The sequence below is a fragment of the Nuphar pumila genome, chromosome 2 (assembly GCF_984573655.1).
Source record: "Nuphar pumila chromosome 2, dmNupPumi1.hap1.1, whole genome shotgun sequence".
Taxonomy (NCBI): Eukaryota; Viridiplantae; Streptophyta; class Magnoliopsida; order Nymphaeales; family Nymphaeaceae; genus Nuphar; species Nuphar pumila.
Genome location: NC_143250.1, coordinates 102,386,279 through 102,408,087, shown reverse-complemented (window position 1 = coordinate 102,408,087; position 21,809 = coordinate 102,386,279). Strand labels below are relative to the sequence as shown.

The 21,809-nt window shown below is 36.8% G+C and overlaps 1 protein-coding gene across 2 annotated transcripts; it reads left to right on the top strand.

Annotated features, from left to right (window-relative positions):
• Positions 1–2,403: 2,403 nt before the first annotated feature.
• LOC149846448 (lipase-like) lies at positions 2,404–20,677 on the top strand. 2 transcript variants are annotated; one of them, XM_089997997.1, is made up of 11 exons: positions 2,404–2,641; positions 3,737–3,806; positions 15,855–15,934; positions 16,178–16,243; positions 16,366–16,413; positions 17,321–17,388; positions 18,673–18,745; positions 18,829–18,990; positions 19,209–19,403; positions 20,054–20,142; positions 20,242–20,677. In XM_089997997.1, exons 2-11 carry the CDS (start codon positions 3,740–3,742, stop codon positions 20,453–20,455), a joined length of 1,062 nt encoding a protein of 353 aa, XP_089854123.1. In that variant the 5' UTR covers positions 2,404–2,641; positions 3,737–3,739; the 3' UTR covers positions 20,456–20,677. The 2 variants fall into 2 exon arrangements, with proteins under 2 accessions (XP_089854123.1, XP_089854124.1); XM_089997998.1 differs by lacking the exon at positions 19,209–19,403.
• Positions 20,678–21,809: the final 1,132 nt, after the last annotated feature.

Genomic DNA, 21,809 nt, shown 5'->3' with positions numbered 1-21,809 from the left:
GCTGTCACGAGAACCATTGAATTTTGCGGGTCTTGGCACATCAATCCTTGATGGCCTCTCACCATTTCCGCCATTTAGGGTCACTGTCCGCTGCAACGTACGGTTCTTTAACTGAAGTGCCTCTAATTTAGTTTGCAAGTCAACCACTGTAGTCGTCAATGAAGTGACCTGCCCCATTAATAAGGTTACCTGCTCTTGCAGGCTCGCCACCACATCATTCAGTCCATTGAATGATTCACATGCGCGTGAAATCGCTTTATCATGCGAAGTCACTTCTTCCACCAACTTGTTAACAGTTGTAGCCAACTCTTATTGGCGCCGAGGTTAACCCATCTCCCTAGCTCCAGCAACTGCCTTGCCTTTGGTGTTGCGCAAGTTTTAATAAGGCGTCACGATGTCTTGCTCACAAATCGCAGCCTGTCGGCGTGTCTGTCGACACCGACTCCGGAGTCCCTTCCCTAGCACGAGAACAAACTTTGATACCACTTGTCATGGGCCTATTTCCTTTAATGGGCCAGCGCGACGCGACGGTCCTTCATCACCGCTGCAAGCCTACTCGTTAGCTCGCTTGCCGATCGCGAAAGCTTGTAATCAGAGTGCAAGAGAGCAAGAGAGAATAGAGGGAGAGAAATTGCCATCACAAGAAGCAATAACAACGAGGGTGAATAAAAGAAAGCTCAACGCATTTACTTCATTCACAATTTTGCCCGCAGGCTATTACAGTTCAAGTATACCGGCTGCTCCTTCGGGGTATTGATTCACCTGAACCGGGCAACTTATATCAGACTCAACAAAATCAAAACAGACTCTAAGCGCAACTGTACACTGTAAGTCGCAAGGGAACAATATCATCAAACAAGTAAAGTGTTTGATACAAATTAGACAGAATTTGCGGCGCAAACAAATTTGTGCTTTTACACTCTTCAACGACTGTTAGGATTGCCATTAAATAGTGATTGCTTGAATTTTTTTGGATGCACGATGCTTGATTGCATATTTGACCTCGTCTTATCTCTATGATATACCTGGTTGTGTGTGTGGTTAATCTATCATTAAACATTTAACATTAGGTGAATTCGACCTTATAAAAATGACTAAAATATATTATTTTTGAAAATGCAAGTTTATTTTTTTAGGTAAAAAAAGGTAATTTTGATAGCTTCATAAATCTACTTTTTTTGGAAAAGGTATTTGCCTCTTCAGCTTCTTTCAAGTTAAAAAGTTGTACAATGCTTTAAAAAAACCCTTAAAATTTTAAAAATATTATTATTTTTTAAAAACATTTTAGTCATTTTGATAAGGTTAAAATTATCTTATGTTAAACTTAGATGGTTTGATGGTAGACTAACCCATATATATATAGTCAAGTCCAGTGTTATACAATGAGAGATCATAAGAGCCCAAGTCGGGCCGGGATCCAAGCCTGACCCTGACCCTGACCCGATAAGTTGTCAAGTCGGGCCCAATCTGACATTATTGGGGTATGTTCCTCAATCTTGGTTGCGAGCCCGACCCGAGTTGGGCTGGGTACTCGAGAGCCTGACGGGTACTCGACAGCCCAAAGAAGGATCTGAAAAGTTCATGAAATTTTTGACATTATTTTAAGGCAATTATTGTTTCTTCCTCGGGGAAGTTTCAACCATTCATAAGGATGGCCCTTTATCAAGTGAATAAGATAAGAATGCAAGACAAATTTGATATATCCAAATTATCTGATGGTTTGAAAACATCGCACTGGGCTTTCTGTATAATATCGTTATTTATTTATATTTTTTTAACGTTGGCGATATTCAAAACCAATGATGTTGGGTATCGTTGCAAGTCGGCTAATTCGTACGATATCGGGCTAAATATCGATACGAAATCAAGCTGATTCGACTTATTTTAAAAATTAAAAAAATGGTTTAAATTATATATTTATAATAGTATTTTAATATTTGTTGAAGCACATGCTGGTTAAAATAGGTCGATTCGGTTCAGAATCGGAATCGGCCAATTCCCCCAATCGTCTTGAAAATTGATTCAGGACCCGAATCGGCATATTCAGATTCAAGAGAGGCCGATTCAATTTATTTTTTAATATTTCTTAAAGGGGTCAATTTCTTCATGACTGGTTATTTTAATGACACGTGTCATCTATTGCTGAAAAGTCCCATTCAAGATTGACTCAATTTTTTTGCAACCGATTCACGTAGTGAACCGATTGTAACAACATCGTTCAAAACAGCCGCAACCTCAAGAAACAGGAAACGCAGTGGTAAGAATGAGGATAGTGAGATGCAAAAACAAGAAACAGGAAAGGGATGGAAATCGAGATGGGAAAACAGTAAATTTGAAACGAGGAGAGATAGAAATTCAAAAGTTCCCCCGAAAGGAGGTCATTATTTTGAGACGGAGCGAGAATGGAGACCTTCTCCCGCACCTACCCCTGTCCCAGCCAGGCATTCCCTAGACAAAAGAGACAAAGCCGGACCTGACGTGGAAATGTCCCAAAGTCAGCAGTACATTCGCAACGATCCCATCTCCTACAGCAACGTTCCTTGCGGGACGCGACGCAAAATCCCACGATTACAAATTGTTTTTTCCCTCGGTGAAATCGGATTCCGATCGCCGGAAGCAAAATTCCATTGGAATCCTGGCGGTACGTGTTCTCGTTCCTTCTCCTCTCGATCAATCGGCGTGGATAGAAGAACATGAATGTTGGTCTCCATTGTTTTTAGTTCCTTCCTTTTTATGCATCGGTTTATGCAGTGATTTGGTATTGACCCTTTGTTACTGAAAAGAGGAGCTATAGAGAACGGCTAATTGTTGTTTGTTATCTTTGCGGCTTGATTTTGAATTCGTAGATTCTCTTCACGTAGTGGCACTACCCGATTGCTTTTTGAAGAAAACTTTGAAGTTTGTTTAGGTTATTGGGCAGTATTCAACAGAAACACTAATCTGCAGTTCTTTTAATTGGTATTTTCTCGTTAACAGGATTATTATTTTTGATAACATGCACGCTTATGAATTATTTTGCATGGAGGAATTGGTTGAAACAGATTGGCCAATTCCCTAATTGTGAAAACCAATGCACCAGTGAGAATCTGAAGGAGTGGATTGTTTTTGGTATGTATCTTTATTATTTTGATGGATGGTGGTTACGAATTGCTTTGCATAGAGGAATTGGTTGAAACACATTGCTCAATTCCCCAATTGTGAACAACAATGCAGCAATGAGAATCTGAAGAAGTGGATTTGTTTTTGGTCTGTATCTTTATTATTTCGATGGATGGTGGTAGGCGGGGTCGGGTGCATTGTCTGTAAGGAGTAGGTTGAGCAAAGAAAATGGCTGTTATTGGATCAGCAGGAACACTGACATACCATATGAGATGGATTAATAAGTTGAGTTTCCCTTGATACACTGGTTAAACAATGTGAATTTTGGTTTCGTCGATCCCGTTGTTCTTCCCTTTCGATCTATTGGATGGACTGGAAATAATTTTTTCATATTGGAGGAATTAGTGAACAAACAACATCCAAGAGGCTGGAGGATTTCATAATTCGAGCATATCGAGGAGCATCTGAAATCTGATTACTTTTTTTAGCTAATCGTTTAATTGGTGGTTCTCCTTTCATTCCTTTTTAAATATAAAAAGCAAAGCATGAAAGTATTAAAGCAGTTATTGATGTTTGCCTCATCATATTTTTATGCGGTTGTTTTGGAGTTCATTTGTGAGTGGTACTTTGGTTGCAGGCTATGGCCTTCTCCCGATGTTTGATTTTGGCATTTCTCATCTGTTTACCTTTGATCACCAGAGCAAGAGGTGCTTGTTCTTTTTCCTCACTTTTCAATATATTCAACTACCAGTGCAAAACACGATACTTATTCTCAACTTATTGCTGTCTATGTTGCCGAGTGGTTGTTGCTTGTGGGCAAGCTTCTCATGCTGCATTTATTATTTCTAAGGCCATATTTTAAATTTGATCTAGAGGCTGTCACATATACATGGACATGGATATGGGACTCAAAATGGGGATGCTTGGCACGATATGGAAGTTCTATAAACCTGAAAAACAGAGACATGAACACACACACACAACTAAATTCCTATTTAAAGCAGTAAAGCATGAAATGTCTCAAGTGTAAATGGGTTCTTGATTAACAATTCTGAATCACTATGATTAATGAATATTAGAAAATAAATCATAGTTGAAAATTGAAATGCATGTACTGAAATGACAAACTAAAAGAAAAATAACCACAAAATAAAGGATCAACATTGTAAAAGAAACAGATGAAGTCAAGAGCAATTGACCCTTTCCTACATAGGTTTGTGCATGCTCATTGAGTGCTATGGTGTCCGGTGTCATGCTCAATGTCGTAACTTCGTAATGTGTCAACATGGGACACACATGCTGTGTCCATGTGACACATTCTAGAGGACTAAGTTGTATTAATTTTCTTCTCATTTGTCTGTATATGTTTTCGTGTCATAACTTCATAGTGCATTGGAAACAGTTGGTATGTGTTGTTTCTCTCAGAATATTTGTTTGTACTTTTTAGTAGATCCAATATCATAGGCTTATATACTAACTAGATCCATGACACCACTATAATATCCAAGTTGAATTTGTATCCAAATGGACCCACTCTTCGAAAAACTGATATAGTATAATGTCTGCATGACCTGATTCAACCTATTTGTAAAATGGGGTGTATTGAATGAAGGGATATTAATATAGTATAATGTCTGCACGGGTCTGTGTTGGGTATCTAACTCAACTCGAACCTGAAATCATGGTTATGCTCATAAAATACCTACCTGAATATTATTTAGGCCTAGCCAAACCTAACCCAAATAACAGCAGTCCAGGTATACCTATGATTTGTATTGGATATCCAATTGGACTTGAGTTTTCTGATATGTATTTTCAACTAAAAACATATCTTTTAAATGATAGGGTCTGGTTTCCATTTGGCATAACTTGGATCCAAACATCACTACATGCTATTTGGGCAGGTATGAGTGCATCATGATGGGTTCGATATTCAATCCATTGATAGCCCCATTGGGTTGTGGGTTTGAGGTGGGGGAAAGGGTGGGTGGTGGGGGGAGGTTGTAATGAAACACTAGTGCAAAGAACATTACAACGAATTCTCAAGTACATAAACAAGAGGTCACTAATAGGCAAAATACAAGCCACAAATGGCTAGACACCAAACACACACAATGTGTGTGAGAGAGAGCATGAAATATAAATAATAGTATATTGAAATGCTATAGAAAGCATTAGAGAGGAGTGGGGGCAAAGCCCCTTTTAATACACTTTATGGGACCAAGGGGGCTCCTATAGCGTGGTTGGGAGCTCTCCAACAGTCACATTTGTGACCGTTGGGAATGTGACTGTTGGGGAGGGTCCCAACGACTCTATGAGTTGAACCCTCTTGCCCCTACACAAATGGAAAAAGAACAAAAGAAAAAAATTAAAAAAAATAAAAATATCCCTAGTGGACATGTTTATTTACATAATAAGAAAAAGACTAAATTGCCACTAGTGGACATTATAAAGATAATAGAAAAATTATATATATATATATATATATATATATATATAAACACCCCCCAAACTGACGGTGAGATCATTGAAAGTTTGCTTAGAAGAAAGGAGAATCTAGGGAATGGTAAAGCTTTGGTAAAGAAATCCGCAAGCTGCTACTCTGAAGTGACGTGTGGAAGTTCAATAGTGCCATGTAAAAACTCATATCGAACATAATAATAGTCTATCTCAATGTGCTTTATTCGTTCATGAAATGTATGATTGCTAGCAATGTAGATGGCACTTTTGTTGTCGCAACATAGCTTCGAACGAATGGAGATGATAACTCCCATATCTTTGACCAAATTTCTTAACCAAAGAAGTTCAGTTGTATTGGTGGCCATTGCCCTATACTCGACTTCTGTAGGAGATAGAGAAACCTTCTGCTGTTTCTTACATCTTCAAAAAATTAATGATTCTCCAAGAAAAACACAATAACCCGTGGTAGAAATACGATCATTGGGGTTTCTACCCCAACTAGAGTTAGTATAAGCAATTAAATTTGAAGATGAAGAAGAAGATAATATTAGCCCTTTTGTTATAGTTTCCTTCAGATATCAGATAATTCATATGACAACTGCCATGTGAATATTAGTAGGAGCATTCTGGAACTGACTTGCGATGTCTACAACATGAGCAATGTCTGGCCTGGTAATGGACAAATATGTTAGAGATTTGATTAATTGACGATAAGGAGTGAGATCTTCTAAAAGAGGTCCATAATTGGCTCTCATATTAGCATTGATTACTTCTGGAGTCTTTAATTTCTTTTCGTCAGTCAAGCCGAACTTAGCAATAATATCTGATGCAAGCTTCATTTGAGAAAGAACATATCCCCAAGGAAAGTATGCAACTTCAATCCCTAAAAAATATCTTAGAAATCCAAGGTCAGACATATCAAAATTGTTTTTAAGAACATTTTTAATAGACTCAATGCCCCTTTTATCATTCCCAGTGATGATCATATCATCAACATACAAAAGTAAGATAGTTATGTGGTCCTTTTCATTTTTAACAAAAAGAGTAGTGTCAGTATAACGAGAAGTAAATATACTATTAAGACCAACTTTACTGAAGCAGTCATTACCAAGCTTTTGGAGCTTGCTTAAGACTATAAAAAACTTTATTATGCTTAAGTGTTTTTCCTTTTTCTATTTCAAGACCCGACGGAGGATCCATATAGACTTCTTCACAAAGATCCTCATTTAAAGATGCATTCTTTACATCTAATTGGTAGATAGGCCATTGTATGATCGATGTTAAGACTATTAGAGTTCTAACATTCGTTGTCTTCGCAACTGGAGGAAATGTTTTTTCGTAATTAATTTCATATTCTTGTGCATATCCCTTAACAACTAACCTAGCTTTATATTTTTCTAATGACTCATCACTTTTAGTTTTTACTTTATAGACCCACTTACAACCAATAACCTTTTTACCTAAAGGAATAGTTACAATTTTGCAACTATTGGCCTTGTTGAGTGCTTCTAATTCTAGGTGCATGACATCTATCCAATGAGAGTATTGCTTAACTTCTTTAAAGTTTGAAGGCTCTTGATAGGAATGGATCATCATTAAACAAGATCTATAATTTATGGAAAATGAGTCATATGATGCAAATTTTTGAGGAGGTCTAATACTCCTAGAGGATCGTCGAGGTAAGGATTCCTCAACTTGGTCATTTAAAGGAAGATTTTGTGAATATATGTTAAAAGCATTTTGATGCTCATTTCCCTCACGCCGAGTATATACATGAATATCATTAGGATTCTCATTAGGAGAATCATCTCTTTGATGAGAATAGTTATCACAAACATTCTCATTATCACAAACAATCTTACTATCCCAAATTGTATCATTAGATTTTTTAGAGTCATCTCTAGGAAGTAAGTCAAATAAAAAAGAATAATCAACATCTTCCTTGGTTTTTTGATGTTCAAATCCATTTTGATCTTCAAGAAAAGTCACATTTCTTGAAACCAAGGTTTTAAAACCCGTGACTCGGGACTCAACTCGTTCTTTATTGACTCGTGACTCGGCGGGTCAACTCGGTGACTCGGACCGGGTTTTTTTAACTTTTGATTTTAAAAGAAAAACAATATATAAATATGCAATAGAAGATAAATAGTTGCTTCGTCCTTGTGATTTGAGGTTTTAATTTGGTTGGTGAGTCTGTTTGTCTTGGATCTAGTCATAATGATCATTCTTGTAAAGGAACATGAGAAATTCTCAAAACTGTTTGATCACTTCTCCTTCTAAATCTGTTCTTTTTCTCGTGCTATTGTAACCATCTATTTCTTTTCCCCTGCTACCTTTATGTTCATCATTTATTTCAGAGAAGCTTTCTATTACAGTTGATCTGCAATTTCTATGTTCTCCTTCATTGAATTTGATATGGTAAGATGAAATGATTTGGAATTTTGGATGTGTTGTTAAATGTATTAGGAATGCACATCTATGTTATGTGTTGTTAAAATTTTATTGGTGTATTGTCTTTAATGGAACCTACAAGTCACATGTTAACAGAAAATACACATACGTAGAATTGCAACAAAAAGAGATTGTGTGTAACAACACAATACAAGAAATACAAAGAGTGCACAAAGGCACAAAGGAGAACACTCACAAGTGCACGGATACACATGCACAAAAGCATGAAACAAAATGAACTTCAATTCATAAGTTCGCAAGAGGGGCTTTACAAAAACATTGATATTGCATATGCTCTCACAAAAAAAGATATGTTTACAAGGGCCACTAAGGCCTATTTATAATGCAGAAAGAAGCCACAGGGTGCAACTCAATATGACTGTTGGAGCTGCACCCAACGGTCACATTTGTGACTGTTGGGGCAGCTCCAACAGCTATATGGAGCTGTCCCTTTCACAACAGTCAAAAAGAAAAGTGTAAAAAGAAAAAGGTGTAAAAGGTAAAAGTAAATAAAAAAAGAAAAAGTAAAAATGTGCCCATTAGGGTGGCTGACACCTATTGAGTAAAAAGACTGAAATACCCCTGATGGGTATTTCAGTTTACACTTAAAAGAGACATAATATTTTAACACTCCCCCTCAAACTTAGGGTGTCACAACCGAAAGTTTGCCAAGAAGGAAGTTAAATCTTGGAGAACACAACGCCTTGGTGAAGAAGTCTGCCAGTTGATATTCTGATGTAACATAAGGAAGGTCAATGGTTTTTCTTAAATATTCTTCACGAACATAGTGGCAGTCCATCTCGATATCCTTCCTGCGCTCATGAAATGTGTGATTTTTGGCAATTTAGATTGCACTTTTATTATCACAACATAATTTTGTGGGCCCTTGAACTTGAATATTCATATCTTCCAACAAGTTGCGAATCCAAACAATCTCCATGGTAGTAGATGCCATGACTCTATACTCAACTTCGGTGGATGAAAGCGATACTTTTTGCTGTTTCTTGCATTTCTAAGAGATTAATGATTCACCTAAAAAAATACAGAAACCAGTGGTGGAGTGACGGTTATTTGTGTCACCTCCCCAATCAGAGTCAGTATAAGCAATTAAACTTAATTTAGACGTAGAAGATAGAAATACTCCTTTGTTTACTGTACCCTTTATGTATCTGATGATACGAAGGATGTTGCTCATATGGACTGTAGTATGTGCATGTTGAAATTGACTAGCAACATGTTCTGCATGAGAAATATCAGACCTGGTAATGTTGAGATACGTTAGGGATCCAACCAGTTGCGGGTAAGGTGTGAGATCTTTTAGGAGAATCCCATCATCAATACTCATCTTTGAACCTACTATTTCAGGAGTTTCGCAGACCTTGTCATCTGTGATTCCTGATCTATCAAGAATCTCACAAGCAAGTTTGGTTTGAGACAAAAAATAGCCTCTCTGAGAATAGGCAACCTCAATTCCCAAAAAATATATCAGAAATCCTAAGTCTGACATTTCAAATCTTGAAGTCAAAATAGATTTAATGCTCTTGATTCCTTTGATATCATCACCTGTTATTAACATATCATCAACATATAATAATAATATAACAATCCCTGCATCAGATTTCTTAACAAACAATGCACTATCAGTATAGCATGAAGTGAAACCATTTTCAGTCATTACATTGTTAAACCTATCGTGCCAAGCCTTGTGTGCTTGTTTCAGTCCATAAAGAGCTTTACGAAGACGAAAAACTTTATTTTTAGGGATTTCCATACCAGGTGGAGCATCCATGTAAACTTCTTCATTAAGATCTCCATTTAAAAAGGCATTTTTGACATCCATTTGGTAAATATTTCATTTTCGAATTGAAGCAATGGTGATAAGACATCTGACAGTAACCATATGAGCTACTGGAGCAAATGTCTCTTTATAGTCAATCCCATATTCTTGACCGTACCCTTTAGCTACAAGACGAGCCTTATACCTTTCAAGAGAACCATCACTCTTAGTCTTGACCTTGAACACTCATCGACATCCTATAGTTTTCTTGCCATTGGGAAGATATTGAAGCTTTCCTAAGAGCTTTGAGTTCACTCTTCATGGCTTCTCTCCATTCAGTACATTGTTTGGCTTCTCCAAAATTTTTTGGCTCAAAATAAGAGTGAATGACACTCAAACAAGCTCGATATTTAGGAGAGAAAGAATCAAAAGATACGAATCTAGAGGGAGTCCTTCTAGTTCTTTCAGTTCTCCTAGGATGAGAATCATGAGTGGAAATAGTCTCACTAGGTTCACTATATAGTTCAATAGCACTCCCAAAGGTGCTTCTATCTCTATGAGAATAAGTGATGGGTTCTCTAGATACATTTTCTTCTTGAGGGGTAGAAGGGTTAGAGTTATTGTTGATCACAACCATTTCATTTTCACTATTATATGTTGATTCATCATCACTAGAGATATCATCATCATTAGATAAAAGGTCAAAAAAAAGGAGTAATCTGCATTTTCTAAATGAGATTCATTTTTTTCAAAACCACTATAATTTTTTCAGAAAAGTTACATTCCTTGAAACATAATTTATCATTCTTAGAGTCATAACATCGAAAACCTTTTTGAGTTTCCGAATAGCCAAGGAAAGCACAAGGAATGGCTTTTGGTGAGAGTTTATCATTTTTATCGGTAAGAACAACACACTTACAACAAAAAACTCTCAACCTATTATAATCGGGTTCTTTTTCATATAGAATCTCAAAGGGAGAAATTTTATCTAAATTTTTGGATGGAAGTCGGTTGATAAGATAGACGGAAGCAAGAGCCGCTTCAGCCTAATTTTTTTTAGGAATATTTTGGGAAATGAGAAGGGTTCTAGTGGTTTCAATGATATGCCTATGCTTTCTTTCGGCCAAACCATTTTGTTGTGGGGTCTTAGGACACGATATTTGATGGACAATGCCACAATCCTCAAGATATTTCTTAAACTCATTAGAGAGATATTCACCTCTGGAATCAGTCCTAAATATATTTAAATTACTATTAAATTGATTTTTGATCATCATATGATATGTTTTAAAACATGAAAAAACTTCATGCTTATGTTTGAGAAAATATATCCAACAATATCGTGATAAATCATCCACAAAAATCACATAGTAAGCAAAACCACCTTTGAATATGAATGGTGCCGGTCCCCAAACATCCGAGTGAATATTCCATCAAATATGGCCCTTGTTTCAGTTGGATGTCAAGAATGCCTTTTTGTATGGGGATTTGCATGAAACTGTCTACATGCAACAACCCCCAGGCTTTGAGGTTTAGGGAGAGTGTCAGAAAGTGTGCAAGTTGAAGAAGGCTATTTATGGCCTGAAGCAGAGTCCGCGGGCATGGTTTCACAAATTATTTGAGGTAATGTCGAACTTTGGATTTGTTAGGTCAGCTTCAGATCATTCCTTGTTTATCAAGAAAACCAGTACTGGAATTGTTGTTATGGTGGTATATGTCGATGACATCATATTAACAGGGAGCACTGCCTAAGATATTTCTGCAACAAAAGATCACCTTCAGAAGCACTTTGTTACTAAAGATCTTGGTCACCTTCGATATTTTCTGGGTATCGAGGTTGCAAGAAACAGAGAGGGCTTAGTGTTGTCTCAAAGAAAGCATGTGTTGGACTTATTAAAAGAGACTGGAATGCTAGGAGCTAAGCTAGCTAATATTCTAACGGATCCCAAAACTCACATGTTCGATGAGAAGTCTGACTATGCGGATAGTGCCAACTTTAGATCCTTGGTGGGTAAGTTGCTATATGTGACTGTTACTAGACCTGACATTTCATTAGCCGTGAGTAAAACCAGTCAGTTTATGGACAAACCTACAAAAGTTCACTGGATGCAGCTATGATGGTTCTTCGGTATTTAAAGTCATCTCCTGGTAAAGGTCTGTTGTTTAAACGGAATCCATCTTTGGATGTGGTTGCTTACACTGACGCAGATTACGCAGGATCTGTCGAAGATAGGAAGTCAACATCTGGATTTTGTGTGTTTGTGGGAGGAAATCTTGTTACCTGGAGGAGTAAGAAACAAACCGTTGTAGCCAGGTCGAGTGCCGAATCTGAATACCGAGCAATGACCCAGACTGCAGCTGAGATTATGTGGGTAAAATCAGTCTTGACCGAGCTTCAGGAGAAAGTATCCCTACCTATGTTGATGATGTGTGACAATAGGCCTGCTACATATATTGCCAACAACCCAGTGTTTCATGAAAGGACTAAACATATTGAAGTTGACTGTCACTGTGTTCGAGACCTGGTTCAAGCTGGGTTTATCTGCACCGATCATGTATCTTCCAAAGATCAAGTAGCAGATGTTTTTACCAAAGCCCTGGTGAAACCAAATTTCTCAAAATGTTATGACAAGCTGAGCATGATTGATATCTATGCTCCAGCTTGAGGGGGAGTGTTGAGATTAAGAAGTTTTAAGTTTTAAGTTTATTTGATATTGTTGAGAATATGTGGTTTTTAGTTAAGTCTTTTTATATTAGAGGCTATTTGAAATTATGTTTTCATAATGGGCTTTGATGTAATTATTCCTTTTAGCCTCTCTCTATTTAACATAGAGAGAAGCCCTAATAAAAAGTTAACGTGTTTTCTTCTCTGTGCAGCCGTCTCTCCCTCTCACTCTCTCTTCTATCTTTCCCTCTCTCTCTCTCTACCTAGGGTTTGGTGCTTCTTTTAACAATGAATAATGCCATCTTGTTTAAGATAATTTTGAAATTCTTTTGACATGTATTCTCTTCCGGAGTCAGATATAAAGATAGCTATATTATATTGAAATTGATTTTGAATAAGGATATGAAATTCTTTGAAAGTAGAAAAAACATTGGATTTATTTTTGAGAAAGTAAACCCAAGTATATCAAGTGAAATCATCAATAAAGACAACATAATATGAATATCCTCCTTTAGACATAATGGTGTCGGTTCCTATACATTTGAATGCATTAACTCAAAGGGTCTTTTCAAAATGAAGTTGCTATGTTGAAAAGGAAGAAAATGCGTTTTTCCAAGGATACAATCATTGCATGTTCATTACAAAATTTCTTAAAAAGAGAAAAGAGATACATCTTAGAGAGACTTGGATGACCAAGTCTTTTGTGCCAATTGGCGACATCTTTTGCTTGAACGTGATTGCAAAAAGACTCAGATAGTAATAACAAAAAATCTATATAGTATAGGTCTCCTCTTCTATGGCCTTGCCCAATCCGCTTCCCGGACCAGAAATCCTGCACATAGCAATTTGAAGATGAAAAAGAGACACTACAACCAAGATCAGATATTTAAGAAACTGAAAAAAGGTGTAAGTTAAGTTTTAGAACAATTCTAATTTTTGGAACAAAGAATTTTTTGTCATTGCTTAAAATGGTTTCAAGAGTTCCTATTCCCTTAATATCAAAAAATGTACCATCGGCCGTAGAAACAAAAGATTTGAAAGAATTAGTGCTTGGTTCGGATAAAAGTGATGCATTTAGAGTTATATGAAATAGAACACCCGAATCAAGAATCCAAAAAGACATACCAGGAGTTGATGAAAGCGCGTCACTGAAAGTAGAAGGTGTGCAATGGAGTCCTTGATATCTCCATCTTTTTTTTTATCTCCATTTGAGTTGCTTGAGTTCTTCCAACAAAAGCTACTTTTTTCTTAGGACAATCAAATCTAAGATATCGCGGTTCATTACAATGATGACACAAATTTTCTTCCACCAACATTGTTGTTATAGTTATTTTTCCAAAAGTAAGGAAGCTTATATGTCCTCATATTATTGCCCAATGTAGATACCACATGTACTTCATCAATATCCTTTTTAGAGCCAAGTGTGTTTCTTCTTGGCATAGATCGACAAGAATTTTACTAAGAGAAGTTGAAACCCTATGAAGTAGGGATCCTCGTAGTTATTCAAATTCGGGCCTAAGTCTATGAATGAATTGAAAGAATTTTTCTTCATTTGTTCTTGCTTCATGGCAATAACACTTCCTTTTCATTGGGGTTCAAGGAGATCAAGTTCATTCTATAGAGGAGATAAAGTGCTATAGTAATATCTAATACTCATAACTCCTTGCTTGGTTGCTCTCACGTTTTCTTGCAAAAAAAAAATGTCTAGCAAGATCTCTTTGAGTATACATACCTTTCATGAAGAACCATGCTTCATTTGCCTTCTTGAATTTGGCTAGATTAGCACAAATTTTGATCACATTATTCATGAACCATGCCAAATTGACATGGTTACTTTTCCAATCTTTAACTTTGGATTGATATTCATCAATGACCTTGGCTTTTTCTTCTTTATTCAAGTTTTTTTTCTTTCATTTCCTTCCTTCTTGGTGAGCTTTAGTTGGGGTTCCGGAATCGTACCACATACAAATCCCCAAAGTTTTTTTACCTTTGAAGCTTGTTTTCCATAGCGGCTACTCACATTTTATAGTTAGTTCCATTCAATTTGAATGAGAGATCAATCTTTGCATTCTTGTCGGATATTACGAAAGAAAAGAAGGAAGGAGGATAACAATAAGTGTGCAAAATACAAGCACACAAAAAATAGAATAAAAGAGAGTCCCAAGAGTGCTCCATCACCTAGGGGCTCGTATACCATGTAATGAAACACTAGTGCAAAGAACAATATCACAAAGTGACTACAACGAATGCACAAGCACATAAGCAAGAGACCACTAATGAGCAAAATACAAGAAGCCACAAAGGGCTAGGCACCAAACACACACAATGTGAGAGAGAGAGCTTGAAATATAAAGAATAGTATATTGAAATGCTATAGAAAGCATTAGAGAGGAGTGGGGGCAAAAGCCCCCTTTTATACACTTTATGGGACCAAGGGGGCTCCCATAGAGTTGTTGGGAGCTCTCCAATGGTCACAACTCTATGAGTTGGACCCTCTTACCCCTACACAAATGAAAAAAGAACAAAAGAAAGAAAAATAAGGAAAAAAATAAAAATGTCTCTAGTGGACATGTCTATTTACTGAATAAAAAAGTCTAAATTGCCCCTAGTGGGCATTACAAAAGATAATCAGGAAATTATATATGGTATACATATATTCTAACAGAGGTAGGGTAAGGCTGTGGAGAGAGAGAGATTAACAAGCACAAATTTGGTATAGTTTAAATTTTATTGATTATTAACCATAGTCAAAAGGGGCAGTTACAGTGTGTATACATTTACATAATTGAAGATAAGTGTAAGTATGACTTTGACTTATTGAGTATTTTAGGTGTGAATCTAAATTGTTAAAAGGACTGGGTATGTTTCATAAATGCCCTTTAATCCTTGTGCTTTATCTGATTATTTTTGTTCCTTTTTCTCTCGTCTTTCTCTTTTTTTCTTTAATGGTTTTCAGTGTTGCTAGTTCAAGGTAGTTCATTGTTTTATTTATTTTAAAAGGCGCCCATTTGTAACAATTTCAAGGGTATAGAATTTCAATTTTTCTTCCTAGAACCGTACGTGTCTCCTTGTTAATTGTCTGAAGCTTTCTAAGTAACTGGTCTAAGTTCAACATTTGTCTGTGTGCATGCATATGGTGGCATCCATGGCTCAACATATATGTGAGGGTCTATATCTTGGTCTTGGCAGATGTATCTTCGAGGAAAAACTTACTAAACATTTTCCTTTCCCTTGTGATATAGAACATTTATATAGATTTTAGTTTAATTTTGAAGTAGACTGATCACATTTTTATCAGTGCATGCATGAGTTCGTGAGTATATCTACGTATTCAATTTTTGATAGCTTGTTCCTTTTATAGCCTTGACTGAGCATCTCTTTTGATGTTTCCCATGCTTGAAGAGCTTGAAGTTAAGCACAGACACCATCCTTCTGGTTACAACCACACACTTGCAAGAATACTGGTGGAGTATGCCTCTGCGGTGAGCTTAACTATTTACTTGCATGGCTGGTGATTACAAATTTCTCCCAGATAGAGTTCTCCTAAGGCCCAAAGATCTCTTTGGAGTTTTCAGTTATTATGACATTCTTATTCATTGTGTCCCTCTCTGATCAATGTTCGAGTTTTAGATGTTCATTTAAATACATTATTTAGTTTGGTTTCTGGCCATGTTTCAAGGAATGATTCTCAGCATTGATGAATTTATCCTTTTTCCAACTTATAGGTCTACATGTCAGATTTAACTGCACTCTTTACATGGACTTGCTCAAGATGCAGTGATATGACTGAGGTACGTATAAATGTTGCTTTGCTTTGCTGCCCAGTTAAGCCCACAATAAGGCTCAAATGTGCTTACATCTGTGTACCTCAGAATTGTGGCAACAAAATTGATATCTTTTATTTTTCTTACAGGGGTTTGAAATGATAGAGCTTATAGTTGACGTTCAGCATTGTCTACAGGTGCAGTCTTTTTAATTTGATTCTGTTTGCAGAATAGGAAAGTGGGACACATGTGCACACACACACACATACTCCAAGGAGGACTGTCAGTCCTTGGTAGCTACAGTATCTGAATGTTATCCTACTTTAGAAAAATGATGTTCAAGTCAACTTTTATCATGTGGCATCGCTGGATGCAGTTACCTTCCTAGGTTTTTTTACAATGTATCTAAATCACATTTATAGAAAGCATCTCTCTCTCTCTCTCTGTTCAACTGTTCATAAGATCTCCTCTATCTGGTCAGCTCTTCGTAAGCTTTACCCATCAATAACACTCTCTTTTTGGTTGATCAATCCTGTCCCTGACTCACATAATGAACTGGGACAAAAAACACAAACCTAGGGGTTTGGTTTTAAGGTCCAGAGTCTAGACCCAATATGAAACAGGTATTGACATAATTCAATGTCATAACTTTTTTTGGGGCTTGATAATGCATAGTGGATTCAGACCTTGGATTGTTGTGATTTGGATGGGGGATTGTTGCACAAAAATGGATATGGTTATGGATCAAACATAGTCACGTACGTTGTACCACTTTATCCTGACAGGTAAGAGCGAGATGATCAGTGAAGACTGAACCTTTTCACATTTCGTAGGTCTCATCAATTACATTCATAACTTTTAGGATGGTGACTAAATCCATATCAGGGATATTAAAAAAAAAATTCTGAACCTGTCAAGCCATGTTAACATGGCCTACCTTCTTGACCTTAGGATTTTTCTTTATCCTGCAACTAGCAAGGCTTAGGGTCCTCCCTTTAGCAAACAGTTTTTTGACACACATGGAAACGTATATATTTTCTGTTTTTCAGTTGGTTTTTGCTGGCCTTACACTGTTTAAAATAACTTACCATGTGCATACTTCAGGCCTACGCAGGGGTTGCTAAAGATCTCAATGCTATTGTGATAGCATTCAGGGGAACGCAGGAACACAGGTATGCAATCTTTGGTTGGCCTTGTAAAATAACCATCATGCGCTTCTTAATACCTTAGCTTTAAGAGAGATCTATGCAGTTAAAAGTGCACTTAGGTGCTCGTCTAGGTGACCTAGGCATTGGTCTGGTGTAACTAACAAAAAAACAGTGTTTTCTCTATGTAGACTTAACAAATTATAAAATCTTCATTTAATAACATTTTTTAATTTTCATTTTTTTATTTCTGTTTAAGAATTAAATTTTATCTGATTTCTGGGAGACACTAGATTTCATCTAGCATTTTTAACTGCATAGAGAGAGATTCTATAGAGCAGTGACAATAATCTGAAACACTTGTAAGTTTGCCACTGTATTTCTGTTGGTTCAATGGTAGCCAAGAAATGTTTGAAGATCTATTAGCCTGCACATAACAAGGCTCCTTTTGCCCCTAGTTTTTGTTTTTGTGGTTGTTGTTTGGGTTTATATTTGACACTTTGAGAAGTGCTTCATACCTTTGTTGGATTGTTGATTCATTTCTTTTAAGTGCCCTAAATGAATTATCAGCTTGTTCAAAATCTAGATCATAAATTTTAAGCTTAAACATTTTATTCAGATTTTTTGTCCATAATAAGCAATCATATATTTCTCAGTAGAGACCAGACTGAATATTCTGTGACTTGGTACAGGATGTGTTTCTCATGTTTAATGAACAAAAGTTTCAAAGACTCATGAAACCAGAGCTGCTGAATATGTAAATGCAATTACATGAAAGAATTCACTTGTTGAAGCAGGACAATTAATCTGATGATATATTTTTCCATATTTTCTTAAAAAGGTGTTGTTTAGATTATCACTGAAAACCATCAATCCTGTCAGTTATTTTAGGCATGGCTTAATATATTTACAATACTATAATTGATACTGAATCTTTAGCAAATGCCTCAAAGGGATACTGGACATGTGGTTGAATAGTAAAATCTTACATCAATTAGGCCATATATAAAAGCAAAAATATCCCGTAGGCTGCATTATCTGTTCTATGGGTTCAGTTGTAATCTGAATGCATTGCTTGCTGTGGGATGTCTGTAAGAGTTTTATCCATTAAATAAAGCGAGTCAGATAATCTGAAGTTTAATATTTCTATGCCACACCACTCTCCTCTCTTTGAGCTTCTTCTAAACTTTTTTCCCCATTGGATAAAGTGTTGGATCATCTGAAGTTTCACATTTGTTTTCCACAACCCTTCTCTCTTATGAGTGAGGTTCTTGTTTCTAACATGCTTTTGTTTTTAACAACTGTGCACAGCTTACAGAATTGGATTGAAGATCTGTTCTGGAAACAGCTTGACCTAAATTATCCTAACATGCCTTATGCAATGGTTAGTTATCATCAAAGCGTTTTATGGTTAATTATGAATTAGCATTCTAGGAGGAATAATTGGTTTGGGTTTTGTTGTTTCAGGTGCACCATGGCTTTTATTCTGCTTACCATAACACAACAATACGTCCTGGAATTGTGAATGCTGTACAGAGAGCTTGGGAATTGTATGGAAAAATTGGTATCTTGGTTACTGGTCACTCCATGGGAGGGGCTATGGCTTCCTTTTGTGCACTTGATCTTAAAGTAAGCATAATAGGAACCCTGTGATTGGCAATAAAAAGCATCTAATTTCTTCCCCTTATTGCTGCCCATACACCCACATCCTGCAATCCCTCTCCCCCACAACCAGACATACACACAGGATAAATATTGCATGTTGGGTCAAGTTGACTAGTTCTGTGCTCAAACAGATGTCGCATGACACATAACTGTTCAAAGTTAATTGATTTTATATTTCCCAGGTCAATTATGGAGCAAACATTGTTCAATTAATGACATTCGGTCAACCACGCATTGGGAATTCAGTTTTTGCTTCCTACTTCAGTGAACATATCCCTGCTACCTTTCGAGTCACCAATGATCATGATATAGTGCCACATTTGCCTCCATATTATACCTATTTTCCCCAGAAGACATACCAGCACTTTCCACGTGAGGTAATTTACTCCAATGGAAAAAACCATTTTATTGATGCATTCGGTGATAGTTCAAAGTAAAGAAACCACTTTGTTTGTTGGATCAATGTGATAAGAGTAGTGGAGACTGAAAATCGGACCGTTGGATAGGGAACATGGTGTTATTTAGAGATCTCTGGTAAAGGCATAAAGCAGAAGCAGGCAAGCAGTAGCAAGTGGCAAGCATGAGTCGTAGTACTTTAAAATGAAAAAGAATTGTTTCACCCCTGGTGGGAGAAAATCCCTTTTTCATACGAAAATGGGCTGTTTCCCACCATTTTGTGTGAAACATACAGGATCCAACTAAAAAGGGCCAGCATGTGAAGACTCCTTAGTTTGGCCAAAAATAGAGTTGAGTAGAAAAACGAGCTTCCTTTGTCCATATCATGCCTTCAGGCCACACTTGGAAGTGTAGAATTTTCTTAGAAAATCTGAGTATGCATATCATGTGAAAAGTGTGGGACTGGGATATGTGTATGAAAAAAATTTCCACCATTTCTCCACTTCTTTTGATGGAGAAGTTTTTCATACGTACTGTTGGAAAAAGCATACAAAAACATGACACTTGTTTATATGGAAAATTTTCTTTATATTAAAGCATGCACTAGAAGTTCTATGGTCTAAACTTGCAGGTCTGGATTTACAATATTGGCGTGGGAAGCTTGGTCTATTTGGTTGAGAAAGTATGCGATAGTTCTGGTGAAGACCCAACTTGCAGCAGGTCCGGCTTTTGTTCCTCCTTCCCCATTTTCTCTTGCATGCAAAGCTGCTCAGTTCCTTGGTTCAGTGGCATCACATTTTTCATCTGGGTGCTTTTCAGGTCTGTGTATGGGAACAGCATTTCTGACCATTTGCGATACTTCGGTGTCGAATTACAAGCAGAGACATGGGGCTCGTGCAAAATTGTATTTGATAGCAGCATGATCAGGAAAGACGGCACTGAGAAGGCCAACTTCGTGCTATCAAGGGATTCTTTGGTCATAACGTTGAGGAATAGCTATGCAGATGTTTATGGTTATAGCTCTTCTCATTAGCTATGCAGATGTTCAGGGTTGAGTTGAGAGGTGACTATCAAAACTGAGGAAGTTCAGTGTTCCTCAAGAGCACCTGACGCTGTTTTCTTCAAAGGCAACCAATGCCCGCGCCCACTATGTATATTATACATGTTCATGACACTCCAATTGTTAATATGTTGTACAAAATATTCTTAAAAAAGGTATAAAATGCAATAAAATATTGGGCTATTAAATTTGTAAGTTTTGATGCCTGATTGCCACCCTCTCTCTCTCTGAGGAATTACCATCCTAGCCACTTGAAAAAAATCATGGTCGCAGGTGTCCTTGAATTGAACAGGTAATATGTTTATCGTTGCTTATTAACTAAGAGATGCTTTGGATCATCATTTAATGAAAACACTTGAAAGTTTTAGTGCAATATGAGCCATTGATCTATCTCTTGAAAAACACATCTAATAATGTAATGCATGTTTTTCTAGTAGCTATGAAATTTGTGACTGCAAGAAACAAATAACTGCAACTGCAAGCGTGCCCTGCTTTGTTTTTAGTTTTTCCTGTGTTTGAATCGGTTACGCCCGTTAGGAGATTAAATTGGTTTGCTGCCAATCTCTCTCTCTCTCTCTCATATATATATATATATATATATATATATATTCAGACTGTATATCATTTGTTATAAAACTTTATATCCAAATCCAAATCTGAATTTAAATTCAACAGATATTTGAATAGCCCATTTGCTATGACTTTTTCTTTCATTGACTCCAAATCTGATTAACCAATATCCGATTAGGTCAGGTTCAGTAACCAAACCGAGTCTGATCTATTTAAATTCCCACAAATGTGAGTCAAACATTGTTTTTTTCTTATTTTTTTGGATAATCAAGGAGAAATCTGCCAATTTTTTAGTCACTGGTAGGTACTGTCGTTTATCGAGCCCTGTGTCCAAACAACCTCGGCATAAAATTCCCGGGAACATTCTGCCCACTGAGTGGAGCCCCCAGCTTCGGCCTTGCGATGAACTCATGACATCTCTTCAACTTGAGACACATGAGCTGACCCCCCTAGCCAGGAGAATGGAGCACTCATGAGCATACTAAAAAAAAAGGGGAAGATTTTAAACGGTTATGGATAAAGGTACACTTGAATCCCATCTTGGAAGATATTTGCCGTTAAAAAGAAAAATGCATACAACAATTAGGTAACCAACCGAATTCTAATCCCATGGGGCCAAAATTAGAATGACAAAAAGTGCCCTAATCTAGGCCTTCCCTCTTGGGCATTAAGAAAAGCCTTAAATACAACAGAAAGTGCAAACGGTTGCACATTTGAAACTTGTCTAGTAAATCATACCATCACAATTCTACATTGT